We start from the raw sequence: 15035 nt of genomic DNA, 5'->3' as shown, positions 1-15035 counted from the left end.
AAACTGTTTCAGTCAGATCCTCCAGTTGATTTCCTGACCGCCGAGCGGCGCCACAAACGCGACTGTAAATCTCACATTAAACTGCGCGACTCACTCATTGTTCGATCGTCACGTCATGGAAAGAGTCACTACGTTTCTGCTCAAAGTAAAGAAATACTTTATGAAAAACTCTTCACGGGCTTGTTGAATCACATCTCGAAGGAAATACTTTGAGTGCACAGCGATTTGAACTGGATCTGGGGATTATACAGATGCTTTAGATTAAGTTTTTGTTCTTTTGTTGGCGGAATGCAAAGGATGCGTTTATTTCTCATCTATGTCCGGGACGGAATGTTGGTATAATGTTTTCATCTGGAGTTTAGTTCAGCCGGAGTTGCAAAACAACTGTTTGTTGTTAAATATTTTCACTGCATGCAAGATGGCTAAAACTTTTGTTATGATGAGGCACTGAATGTGTTTGCCGGTGTCTCAGTTCTGCTGGACGGGATTTGTGGATTTATGGGTTAATTTTTTTGCGGCTGAAGATTCTGGTTTTGTGGGAATAATGAAACGACATAAATTAAGGGAAGTTGGAGAATAACAACCTGACAGGGAGCTCCAACATGTGATATAGGATATTATTTCCGAGGAAAATTAAGATTCCTGTTGTCTTCTTTGTGGTCAGTAACTTTAAAAAGGCTTGAAGATCTTTATCTTGAAGAATGTTATTTACCAACACCTTCAAAACTACTAGTTTTATTAAAGTGCTATGAATACATTAAGAAATACTGCTGTACTACAAACAAAGGTAAATTTTAATTTATCTAAGCCCTTTTTTTCTTAGATTTGCAGTCTGATATGAGGTAAGGGAACTTTTTTGTGGCCCATTTTTTTTTTTTTGCATCTGTCTTGCAAAAGTTACAAAAATGTCCCTGAGAGCCAAAGCCCTCTACACTTTCCAAAGTGAGAACAAGGAGGAGATAAGCATCCAGGAGAGCGAAGAGCTGGTTATTTTCGACGAGAACTCTGTGGACGGCTGGCTACAAGGGGAGAACAGCCGAGGAGAGCGAGGCTTGTTTCCTGCCTCGTACGTCCAGATCATTCGGCTCCGATCCGGGTCCAACCTGACGGATCAATCCCTCAGTTCACCTGGAAGCTCTCCTGGTAAGGATTTGTCGTACATCCACACAACTACCCCAACCCCGCCGAGTGATGACGATGACGACTGGGATGACTGGGATGAAACCTCAACGGTGGTTGAGGATGAAGACCCTCGGAGAGGGGTGGGTGCCAATGGACATTCCCAAAGTCCATATTCCAACCCCAACGTCCACTACCGGACCAAGCCACACATGGAGCGTCAGGACAGCATGTCGAGCAACAGGAAGGGCAGCATGGTGGGCAGAAACTTGAACCGATTCTCCAGCTTCGTGCGCTCAGGTGTGGAGGCCTTCGTACTTGGCGACGTTCCCATGATGGCTAAGATCGCAGAGTCGTACACCATCGAAATGGGCCCCCGGGGGCCGCAGTGGAAGGAGAGCCCTCAGCCCTTCTCCTGTTCCATTGAAGACCCCACCAAACAGACGAAGTTCAAAGGCATTAAGACGTACATCTCGTACCGCTTGACCCCCAGTCACATTGCCAGGCCGGTTTACCGCCGCTACAAGCACTTTGACTGGCTGTACAACAGACTACTGCACAAATTCACGGTGATTTCCGTGCCGCACCTCCCTGAAAAACAGGCCACGGGACGGTTCGAAGAAGACTTCATCGATAAGAGGAAGAGGAGGCTCATTTTATGGATGGACCACATGACCAGCCACCCAGTGCTGTCTCAATATGAGGGTTTCGAACACTTCCTCATGTGCGGAGACGACAAACAGTGGAAACTCGGGAAGAGGCGGGCAGAGAAGGACGAGATGGTCGGGGCTCATTTCATGCTCACGTTCCAGATTCCCAACGAGCATCAGGACCTTCAGGACGTGGAGGAGCGCGTTGACACCTTCAAGGCGTTCGCCAAAAAGATGGACGACAGCGTGATGCAGTTGACGCACGTCGCGTCGGAACTAGTCCGCAAACACATCGGAGGATTTCGGAAGGAGTTCCAGAGGCTGGGGAACGGCTTCCAGTCCATCAGCCAGTCCTTCTTGCTGGACCCTCCTTACAGCTCGGACGCCCTGAGCAACGCCATCTCGCACACAGGCCGCACCTACGAGAACATCGGGGAGATGTTCGCCGAACAGCCCAAATACGACCTGTTTCAGATGCTGGATAAACTGTCGCTGTACCAGGGCCTGCTGTCCAACTTTCCAGACATCATCCACCTGCAGAAAGGTAAAGTGAGCCCGAACAAACTCAACTTGGTAGTGCTGTCAAAACGATTAATCGCGAATAATCGGATATAACATAGCATCGCTATTAATCGCATGTAACAGAAAAGTTTGTTTATATAATATATGTGTGTATATACATATATATTTATAATTATATATATGTATATGTTAGATGCGATTAATCACGATTAATCGATTTGACAGCACTTGTTCACCCACAACTGACTCTCTTTCTTCTTTCGAGTTTTTTTCTTCTGTGGTTATGTTAACTCAAATATAAAATAATAAAAAAATCTTATTTTATTACAGCCAGTAGCCAAGACAACATAATTCTCATTTTCATTTTACTAACTAAAACTGAAATTAAAAAACACTAATAATAATAAATAAAAAGTAGAAAGACTAATGTCAGAGTTGTTTTTTTTGACGGAATTGACGGAAATGTCCTGTTTTCACTGTTATACGGTAGGGGGCGCTATTATACAGCTTCTGCAAGAGTTCTGAATCTTCTAATCAAAACATGCGAAGAAGAAGCAGAAATAAGTGATAGCATACATAAGCAAATGCATATGTAAAATAACACAATCCTCAACATTAAATGACACATAAATCAAAAATGCTTAATGTTATTAAATGAAATGTCGACCCAGGACGAGCTATAGGACTGTGAAGCTTTGGGGGTGTTGATGGACCCGATCTACTCCATCTACGTTTTGATCATCGCTCTGAATTCGATCCAAACATAGTTTTTGACAAAAACAAGATTTTCCAAGTTTTTTGCTCAAAATGTTGCTTTTTTTTAATGAAACTTTTTCACATTCAAATGTTGATTAAAAAAGTAATACATGAAGCTGGAATAAAACTTGTTTGTTTTTTTTTATCAGAGGGGCTGTTCTTTCTTTTGACATATTGCATATTCAGATATTCATACATCAAAATATTCTGGGGGCCATGAAACTTTTGTGAAAATGAAAAAAAATGAACACTGAAACACTGAAAGAGTTAAAGATATTTGCTGATAAATGAGTTAAACACTTATGAGTATTTTACACATGGGTGTTGAAATTCAGCATTCGTCATTCATTGCATCACCTCCACCTTGTAAATGGTTTCTACACCCCTTAGTTTAGATGGTGTGTTTGTTTCTGAACCTACTGACTTGCTCAAATGTGGGGCACGCAGCTGGACAGACCCAGTGACATCATGCCTGTAGGCAGCCAATCACACGTGTTGTTACTTATGAGCAGGGGTTAGTGGGCCTCGCATTGTGGACTGGAGTGAATTTTGTTGCAGATGATGTCAGGTCAGGTGATTTGCAGGGACATTTTAAAGCTGAAAAAGTGATGCATCTGACATTTACAGGGAGTTAAGAAAGAGAAAGTTCTGGCCCTGCTCCTGACGGGAAGCATCCTCTAAATCACAGGAAGTGAAGGAAATAGCGTGATTAATCAGTGCACTCAAGTCCAAGACATTAAAGCTCAATCAGTTTGTGGCTCAGACAAGCTTCCACTTTCATTATGATCCTTCTGTGGAATGTCATAGAGATGTTAAGAATGTCTCGCTCATGAGAGCTCAGACTTAACATACGCTGGCATCCTGACGCTTAGTAAACGCCTGTATTTACTCTACGGGATGAAATGTGGACTCACTTTGGGCCTGTTTACACTTAGCCACTTCATGCGTTTCCGCTGATCGGATTTGTCCAATTTGTTAAAACTGTTCCATTTACACTCGGCCACATAAATGTGTCTCCGCAAAACGAATATAAATCCCTATCTTCAAATCCAAATCACGTCAATGAAAGCTACAGTTATGAACTGCATTTTATTATTAATCATGAGCTAATTTCAAGATTAAAGACCGCAATGGGAGAGTGTGCAGCATCAGCATTGGTGAGATAATTTAGTCTCACTGTTTTTAATGAAGATGAGTGTGTGTTGAGCTTCAGGATGCTACGTCAGTTTCATTTTTGGCTTGCTGAAGAGATCCTCAGCTGTTACAGTAACACTGTCATATCTGGTTACCAGTAGCCTATAACACACTCACGCATTTCTTTTGCACCATTTTGGGAGGAATAAAATTTACATATGTGGCTTCAACAACCAGATGCATTAACACTTGTCCAGTTTTGACTGAAATGCGTCTCAAATCAGTGATCGGATTTAAATCCGTCTCGGAAGTATTTCGGTGGGCATTTACACTGAGAGCTATCCGATCAGAGAAAACGCATGATGTGACCCGGTGTAAATGGGCACTTAAGCCTCATCTTAAGCCCTTAAGATGTGTGCATATCCAATTCCAATCCAGTCATGTTTAACAAGTGTGAATGGCAAAAAAATCATAATAATAATAAAAGTAAATAAATAGTAGTCATTATAAAGAATGAGTATCTGTGAGTCTATGGTTTGATCATTATTGCAGTGATTATTGTGTTTCTAGCATGTTATATGTTTGACAACAGTTCTTCTAACCCTGATTGATGGAGTGTGTAGCTTTTTATTTCTTCAACAACCATGTAGGAAGACACAACATGGCAAATGTATGCACCTCTTGATGGAAATAACATCAAAACATTAATTTCTATCAAGAGGTGCATACATTTTTGGTCAAGATCTTGTATTGACAATGCAAGAGTCCAGCGCTCTGTAAAGTCTCCTCCAGCACATCCCAAAGACTTTCAGTGAGTTTAAGATCTGGACTCAGAGGAGACGATTCATGCTCCTCACAACCATTCTTTCACAATCTGAGCCTGATGAATCTTGACATTGTCATCCTGGAATATGATCATGTTGTGTCTTCCTACATGGTTGTTTAAAGGAATACTCCACCGTATTTTCATATTAAACTATGTTATTCCCTTAACTAAGACGAGTTGATACATACCTCTCTCGTCTCAGTGCGTGCACTAAATCGCTCTGTCTTGCGCGAAACTTTTTTAGCACTTAGCTTAGCCCAGTTCATTCAATAGGTGCCAAGCAGAGAAGCAACAAAACACCTTGACGTTTTCCCTATTTAAATACAGTTACTCGAGTAGTGTAACTCGACCTAGGACGGTGACACAAAACAAAACGTTGCGCTTTTCTAAGCGTGTAAAATGGATAACTATATTGTATGGCGGAATACCATAGCAAGTGCTTGGAAGCACTTCGACTTCGGCGCAGTAATATCTTCACTCGTGAAAAATCCTCTCACCGGCTCCCGCTCCCTCTAGTGAAGATATTACTGCGCCCAAGTCGAAGTGCTTCCAAGCACTTGCTATGGTATTCCGCCATACAATATAGTTATCCATTTTACACGCTTAGAAAAGCGCAACGTTTTGTTTTGTGTCACCGTCCTAGGTCGAGTTACACTACTCGAGTAACTGTATTTAAATAGGGAAAATGTCAAGGTGTTTTGTTGCTTCTCTGCTTGGCACCTATTGAATGAACTGGGCTAAGCTAAGTGCTAAAAAAGTTTCGCGCAAGACAGAGCGATTTAGTGCACGCACTGAGACGAGAGAGGTATGTATCAACTCGTCTTAGTTAAGGGAATAACATAGTTTAATATGAAAATACGGTGGAGTATTCCTTTAAGAGATGAAAAGCTACACACTCCATCAATCAGGGTTAGAAGAACTGTTGCCAAACATATAACATGCTAGAAACACAATAATCACTGCAATAATGGTCCAATCATAGACTCTTAAGCATTTGCCCCTTTAAATCCAAACAGCAACCTTTTTTTTTTTGACCGGGCAGTGTGTGTGTGTGTGTGTGTGTGTATGTATATATATATATATATATATATATATATATATATATATATATATATTATATAGTGGTCATCAATCAATCAATCAATCAATAAATAGTCGTAGCTGTGTTCAAACTTTTGCCTGGTTGTGGATATTTAGGCTTTTCTGACCACTTTATTTGTATTTATCATCATCATCATCATCATCATCATCATCATCATCACCATCATCATCAGTTCATGAATGCATAAAGTCATGCAGCTTGAATTTAGTTAAAGATAATAAGCAATGCATTTGTTTAAAGGTCCTGTTTATGATTTCAGCCACTTTGAATTGGACCGGCCCAATCTCCAAAATCTCTCCCTACATACCAGCAAAACTGAACATGCAGTTTGCTTTATAGGCAGAAAGACAATTGTCAGTATTCAAACTGTAATCAAAGTGAGGATTTAATGTTGTTAAACAGGTTAATGCTGCATTGATGTGTTCATTGTGGTGAGATCAGTCGATTCATCCTTATTACTGAGTTAGTTTGCTGAAGGCGTGATGGGTCACATGACCGAGGCACATGCCAGACCCCAGATTTACGGTTAATGATTTGGAATCAATGGAATATAGATTTATTCTCATAAAGTAGGAGTGATTTCAGAGTCCTTACATCATTATTGTGCCTTTTAGGTTTGTTAAAGTAGCATTATTCTCCAGAATTAGTTGGTGCTTATCAAACAACCGCCCTAAGCAAACAATTGACATGTGAGTGTGTTGAAAGGAGGCCAGTATGATTGCTCCAGTTTCACGTCCACACCCTATATAACGGTCGTAACATGATTACTGTTCATGTTTAGACACAATGGCTCTTAGTGTACAATGCATAATGGTGTTTTTAAATAATCAAGTTGCTAATAGCAACTAATGGACACAGAAACCGCCTAATACAATAGAAGTCGATTAGAGTTTAGTATATTGCGCTGCTCATGTTAGACACAGGCAGATTTAGCAACAGTCGTTGATTCATTGTTGAATCATCACTGATGTTTGACATAAGTTCAATATTTAATTTGCTCATTAATCCCTTGAAACAGTGTTGATTTTGTATCATTGACATATAATTATAGTTTTGATGAACATTTTAGTTATTTTTAGTTTTTTAACATAATATACATATATTAGTACATATATAAAAAAGGTTATTATTTTTATTATTTTCAGTTTTATTATTTATTATTGCTGAATCAACCCAAATTCATTAATTTATACCAACAAAACTAGTTTTTATGGGTTCAGAAATGGGTAACAATTGCAGGTTACCACTTTTTAATTTAATAATAGTAAAAAATATGTAGAGATTTGATTGTATAGAAACGTGTTAGGCTATGATATATTTGTTCTTAGTAATCTATATATAACAATAATTAGGGATACACGATACATCGGACACCATATCGTTATTGGCCGACATGTGTTCATTTTTAATGTTATTGTTATCGGCCTGATAAGACAATTTGGCTGATATATTAAAGCTGATAAATAATGTATTATTTTCTTCAGCTGAGACACGTCAGGTGCGCACTGTTCGCCATGATGGTTTTGAATTGCTTGAAATATGATTGGAATCTGCAAGTCTGTCGTATAAGCTAGTAAAGCTACATACAATTATGATGAGAAGATCATTATAATTGTGTGCTTGGGATGGTGAGACTTTTGTTTTTGTAATCAGGCTCTCAAATATTATTATGAAAATTTGGATTTAGATTTATTGGCCAATATATTGTTTATCGGTATCGGACAAAATTTTCATATTGGTGCATCCCTAAATATCAGGGCTTATTTATATTATTTATATTGATTATGTCAGCAGAAAATGTAATTTTAGTGGCAAGAAGACTTACAATATGACCAATAACATTTATATAGTTTTGTCCTCTGATCTCCCTGCTGTAGTTAAAAAGCATATAAGGACATCCTAAAGAGCTCGTCCTGCAGTTAGGGGACAGTTAATTGACTGTAACGTTTTGACTTTGCGATATCTTAAAATTGAGCATCTGTTTCTCTTGTGAGCCGCACGACAGCACAGGGAGAGATCAAAGAGAACCGATGAACCGAGGAAAAACAACACATGACCCAGGGAAATAATAACAGCCCTCTCTGAGCACGCTCCGTTCGGCTTTTGCGCGTCCCAGCCAAAGAGCCGTAATCAGATCCGCCGTGGGACGCCAGGACACTTGACCTGACGTCCAGAAGTCAGCTTGAACCCGACCGACTCCTCGAATTAAAGGCTATGGAAATATTTAGCTCTTCCAAAACCAGTGGGAAATGAATTTGGATTTTAATCCAAAATATCTCCCACCTCTGCAAATAGGAAGAGAATGAAAAATACGAGTAAAAACAAAAGGCGTTCCAGGCCTCGGGCTCCGCGTGTGCAGTAGTCATGAACTCTTTGGCTTTTATGGGTGTTGGTCTGATTTTATTGCCAGTAATACACACTCTCTCTCTCACACACACACACGTCAGAATTGTGCATTTTTGTTGCTTTTAGCTTTGAAATAAAGAAGAATAACATGTCAGGGCAAGACCTTGGAATTCCTCTCCATCTCTGAGCCGCTCATGGCTAACTTGCAGGAAGTGAGTTTTGTACTTCATGCATGCGTCTTAAATAATCAAGAAGTGTAAGCGTGTGTGGATAAACAGGAGAGGCATACAAGACGGCATATGATCGCTCCACACCTGCCCTGTAATAATAGAGCAGCTGAGAACACAGAGCTAACTTAGATTTTACTCACAATGTTATACTTTAGCCACTCTTAAAGGTCCCATTGCATGGATTATTTTATTATTTTAGAATGTTTCCTGGGGTGCCCTTATAATGTTAGTATGTTTTTTAGATCAAAAGTTGTTCTAATTTAGAAATAAAAGGCATTTTTCCTAGCCTGATTTTAGCCTCTGATATGAACGCTCTGTTTGAAGGGGCGTGTCTGCTGTGAGACTTCAGTGTAAACGTCCACTGCTGTGATTGGCTGTGAGACTTAAGTGTAAACGCCCACTGCTGTGATTGGCTGACATGCTTGCATATGAAAAATTTAGCATTACATGTGGAACTCTCTCGAAAACTTTTACTATTACAGCTATTATACGTTTTTACTATTACAGCTATCGGGATTAACGAATCGTGAGAAGTTTTTAAGTATTTAGATCTATTCCCATCACATAAAAGGTTGCAGTGATGAGCATTGAGCAGATGACAGCCTGTTGATCGCGTGAATGAAGATCTTATCATTGCAACGCAGTTTCTGCACTCTCACTAATGATTTCACCAATGCAAACATGAGGGAAGTACAGTAAGAGCTTCGTTGTGCAGCGTAACAGCGTCATTGATTTCATAATGAGTTTTGGCAAGTGTCCAGATAAACTCGCGCTGTGTGATTGACAGCTTGGGCGACTGGAAAGGGATTGTTCTTTGATCGCTTTATATATTAATCACAGTTTAAGTAAGATTATTTTCATCCTACTAAGAGAAACGACGTGAAGTTGATTGTTTAGTCACTGGCTTGATTTACTGGTGCATAAACAGTATTGAACGACTTTGAGAGAAAGATTATCTGTCTGAACTTGAACAATTACACATCAGAAATTCATTCGCTCGGACGAAGGAACTAAAAAAATACTTTTGTGTTCATTTGTACATCCAAACACTGAGCAACTGCCATGCTTCGCTCGTTTGCGAGCCATGATGTCTCGAGGAAAAACCAATATCGCACTCGCGCAGCTCATTTTCTCATGGGCGGGCCCATCTTTTTGCGGGCAAGGAAGAGAAAGGGGAGGTGACCTTTCCCCTTATGACGACATAAGGGGAAGATTTCTAGATTCGCCCGTCTGAGCTTTCATTTTCTCAAAAATACCCAGGGATTGGTTTATACCCATCAAAACGTCTAGCCACTGGGGGACCATAGGCAGGCTAGGGAAACTCATATTAAGGTTACAAAACCTCATAAAGTGAAATTTTTATGCAATGGGACCTTTAAGTAACTAAAGGGATAGTCCACCCAAAAATTCTGTCATCATTTCACTCACCCTCATGTTGTTCCAAACCTGTACGAGTTTCTTTCTTCTGCTGAACACAAAAGAAGATATTTTGAAGAATATGGGTCACCAAACAGTTGATGGACCCCAATGATTTTATAGTATGGGGAAAAAAAAGATACAAATTAAGTCAATGGGTGCCTTCAACTGTTTGGTTGCCGACATTCTTCAGATATTTTTGACAACCAATTTCACTTTTCTGACCTACTTTTAAGTACTTTTGTGATGGTGCTTATGCTAATGCTAAATTGCCTGTTGAATGCTCTTTTTGGCATTTAATGTTTGAGTTTTGCAGTCAAATGCATCTTTGAGTGTATTTATACTTATTATTTTCATGATCAGTTCGGTTTTTGATCAGTAAAAACTGATAAAGTGGTCAAATGTACTGGATGTATGAAATGTCAGGCGTGCTAGCAGAGTAACAAAACTTAATTTTGAAAAGCATACATTTACATTAACCTAATATACTTCTCTTTGTACAAGTGTTTTACTTGAAAAGCATGCTTGTGCAATTTTTTTGGCCTACCTTTATGGTTTGTTTCTCCCCTTCTGGTGTCTGAGAATTTGCTCTGGGATAAATTGAGCTGTGACTGTTTTTTCCAGTCTGAAATTCCTCTGTGTTTCCGCGGCGGTGCTGTTAGACACATTAAATGCAGCTCTGAGGCTTCAGGTCAGTCATTCTTTGTGCTTTTAACATTCGTTTCACCTCAAAGACCGAGAGAAAGCTCAGATCATACACTGATCCTATGTCTGACTGCAATTAGCATCATGCTAGCCTATGTGGTATATTATATTGAATTTGTTTGTCATATCAAATTGAGGTTTTTCTAATTAAAGTATAACACAAGTATGTTGTATATCGAGAGTATTAAGAGCTACAACGATTTGTTATGTTTACTTGAAGTAACTTGCGTAGGAAATGTTAGCTTTGCAAGCTAATTGGTTAGCTGGAAGCACTTCAGAAATGTTTACTTTGACATTTTGCTTAATTTAAATAACTTGAAATTTCATTATGTTATTCAGAAGACACTATTTTACTGGTTAATACTATGTAGGTCAATAAGTTGTATGTTTTTTTAATTAGACACTTGACTAAAATACCCCCAGAAAATCATTTAGGTGGCCAAGGGAGTTTGTTTTCCTTCTGAAAGCCTCGAGACTTTCCCTCAGAGTAAACTGAAGCCATATACTAGTGTTTATATAGGGAAAACAAATAAATAGACACTCACTGACCACAAAAAGTCATGTGCAGACATTTTACGGATGCTCAACTTCCTCTTTTAATGGCTCTGCTAGCACACGTACAATGAAGTTTTGCATGTTGGAAAATACAGAAGAGGAATTCACTTAATTCCTGTCATTCATGTGCGCTAATGTTTAGCATGTCTGTGGTCCATTAGAGAAGAGATCAAATTAAACCCTCTTTTAAAGTTTTGTTTACTGAACATCACAGAACAAAGTGAGCAAAACCAAATGTTAGGAATGCTAGAAATGTGAGCACAACTTTGATAATAATAACACATGTTTTTTGAGCAACAATTCAGCATATTAGAATGATTTCTGAAGGATCATGTGACACAAGACTGGAGTAATGAGGCCGAAAATTCAGTTTTTATCACAGGAATAAATTACAAATCAACATTCAGACTTTAATTTCTGTTTCTTTAAATAAACATCTTGTGAGATATTATAATACATCTGTCATTTTGAGCATGGCTTTGTTGAATTCAGTCCTGTAGACTTGTGTGTGTTCGAGTGAACAGAGAGTCAGTGCTGGACCGTGTCTGGTACCGCTGGACACTCGTTCTGTCCCTCCGTCGTGAAAAAAATCACCCTACTGTTTCATTGTCCTCTTGGAAGAAAAAAATCTTGGAAAATCGGTTGACTCTTTAATGTCAATGCCTTTTTAAAATGTGGCAGTCCGGCAAAATGAACGCTTGTCTGAACTACGCCAGTATGCAGAGATTAGCCAATCATTACAGAGGTCATTTACATGTCATTTGCATACTGAGTTTTACATGGTGTACATTCATATGAGATAAATATCAGTAGCATAATACTGTATAATAAGCAGTTTTATTTTATATTGTATGTGGGTCGCCATGTTGAAATCACATGACCAGCCGAATATGACAAAATTGTCAGCTTTATCTTGTTAACCCCCTTGTTATTGCATATTTGCATAATAAATAAGGCTGACTGTGAATAGCTAATTTTTACAACAGTAACAGACATTTGATTTAGCTTGAATTGTTTTTCATGCATGAAAGCCCTTTTTTGCCACATAAGAAAACATTTGTTCATTCGTATTTATAAAAAGTTGAAATTATGACATACTACTTCATAATTATGTGACAGTCAAAGTTATGACATACTAAGTCATCATTTATACAATTATGAGATTAAAAAGTCAAAATTATGATATACTAAGAACGTTTTTGACTTATTTTCATAGATGAGTCAAAATTAGGCTATAAGATAAAAAGTGAAAATTTTGAGATGAAGTTACAGAAAAAGTCAAAAGTACTTAGTCATAATTTCATGTTTATTTTTACTTTTCATCTTATATTCCTGACAGTATGTCATAATTTTGCATTTATCGTAATGCCATTATTTTGACTTTTTATCTCATAATTATGATTTGCCAAAGCATGATTTATGTTTCTTATGTGTTGGAAATGGGTTTCCATTCCTCAGGACAAAATGCTACAAAAAGTGTAACAATCCGCCATTTTGCTTAATGTGGTTAGAAATGACTTCCAAAAATAAATATGCAAACCACGACCTTGTTTATGGGGCACAATATTGTCTAATTGTAGATGTTCGGTGAGGGAATGCAAACACAAGGTCTTTGCATACGGTCTCTGAGCTTTCATTTGACTGTACTCGTTTGTTCTTTGTGGTGTTTTCACAGTGGGTTTGTAATCCGTCAGTCTGTGAACTGAAAGGAAATAAAGTAATAAATTGCTGTGTATCAAATCCCAAACACAAAGAACACAGGGCCGGACTTCCTGTGTCAGATTACAGGTGTGTACAGCACTGCCAAACACTGACCTCTGATCAGTCATACACACTCCATATCAAATCCCTCATGCTGTCCCTGACAGTCTCGGTCTTCTGCGCTACAGATGTGATGATTTAGTGGATCTGTCGGTTCAGGTCTCCAGATTCAGTCGTATTTCTCTTTGAGTCCTGTGACTCAGCGGCTCCGTTCTCATGAGCGTGCGAGTGGTTTGTTCTGTCACAACAGGACATGAATGATTAGAACCGGTTACGCTGGAAACGTGAAGCAAATATGGGACAAAAGGCACTTTTATCTGACAAGTAAAAAAAAAACTGAGCTGTGAACATTTCAAAAGAATTTAGCCTAGTATTTTTTTGCTAATATTGGAGTCTCGTTTGGCGTTTGCTATGCAGAAAAAGTGTTAGACAAACAAGTGTGATGTAATGTTAAGTTTAACACTTGTTATGTGCTAATTCTGGGAAAGATTTTTACTTTGCAGGTCAAATTCACTGTAAAAAGTGAATAGTTGGATCAACTTAAAAAAATTACTTCAATTGGTAACACCTAAAGAAATTAAGTTTTCTCAACTTAAATTATCACGTTTTATCATATAAACATGTTTTTAGTAAAAAAAAAAAAAAAAAATTATTTTAAATGTTTTTGTTTCATTTGTGTGTGCTTTCCTGAAGTTCAAACATTAGAGCATTGCACTAGCAACGCCAAAATTATGTGTTCGAGTCGCAGTGAAATTAACATTCTTGAAATGATAAAAAAAAGTGAACACCTTGAACGCAGTGTACATTTATTTGGTTACAAGTGTGTGCTAAATGCATAAATGTAAATACCTTCAGAAGGTAGTTGACAAACTGACATAAAAAATTATTATTATTATTATCTTGGGGTCTTGACCAGCAAACGTCAAGAATTTTTTTGTGAGTCGTCAGAAATGTTTACAGAGAATGTCAAAACAGGGATGTTCATGATCCTAAATGAGAAATTGTCACAATATTTAATAAAAAATCTCCCTGGTTAGTTACAAAAAATATGTTATTAAATATAATGTAGTATGTTTAAATTATTGATTTATTTGTTGTGTTTTTATTTGCTAAATCAGTCTGATACATGGATATCAATTGCCTATAGTTTCCTTGTGTGCAAACTTTTGTAAATATATATATTTGATAAATCAGTCTGATTTCGGTTAGTAGAAGCCTAGCAGTGTGCTAAAAACGTACATAATTAAAAGTTTTCTTCAGCGCCATTGCTAGTGTTTGACTAGTAGTTAGTGCATATGTTTAAAAACATTTATTTTTTGCTGCTTTTCAGGTGCTTTTGCAAAAGTAAAAGAGTCTCAGCGTATGAGCGACGAGGGGAAGATGGACCAAGAAGAAGCAGACGGCATTCGCAAACGCTGCCGGACTGTGGGATTCGCCCTGCAGGCCGAGATGAACCACTTCCACCAGCGCAGGGAGGTGGACTTCAAAGAGATGATGCAGGCGTATCTCCGCCAACAGATCGCCTTCTACCAGCGCGTAGGCCAGCAATTAGAGAGAACCCTTCGCATGTACGAGAGCCTCTAGAGCCTGACCTTTGGCCTCTGGACTGTAATGGAGATACAACACTCCTGTGGACGGATTAGCAAACGCTTTTTTACTCCCAAAGTTGGAATTTTTGAGTTCCAGACAGGATTATTTGCAAGAGAAACATGACATTCTCGCTTCTGCACTTAAAAATGTCACTTTTAACCCCAGAAATCAACAATGCAGTTGCCTTTGATAAACCATGTATATCTTCATCTTCATGTTTTGAATTTTATTTAAATGCCTGTTAGATCAGTCTTTTACATTGCCTGTTACGTTTTTCATATTTTTTATTCAACACTCACAGGTGTGCGAATGATGTTACCTGC

The 15035-nt window shown here is 38.5% G+C and overlaps 1 protein-coding gene across 1 annotated transcript; it reads left to right on the top strand.

The window, feature by feature from the left end:
• Positions 1-66: 66 nt before the first annotated feature.
• snx33 (sorting nexin 33) lies at positions 67-14755 on the top strand. The gene is made up of 2 exons (XM_079859531.1): positions 67-2313; positions 14453-14755. Exons 1-2 carry the CDS (start codon positions 906-908, stop codon positions 14704-14706), a joined length of 1662 nt encoding a protein of 553 aa, XP_079715657.1. The 5' UTR covers positions 67-905; the 3' UTR covers positions 14707-14755.
• The last annotated feature ends 280 nt before the right edge of the window (positions 14756-15035 follow it).

Source organism: Squalius cephalus (genome assembly GCF_949319135.1).
Source record: "Squalius cephalus genome assembly, chromosome: 23".
Classification (NCBI taxonomy): Eukaryota; Metazoa; Chordata; class Actinopteri; order Cypriniformes; family Leuciscidae; genus Squalius; species Squalius cephalus.
Note: the sequence above shows the minus strand (reverse complement) of the source record. Positions and strands in the feature narration are given on the sequence as shown.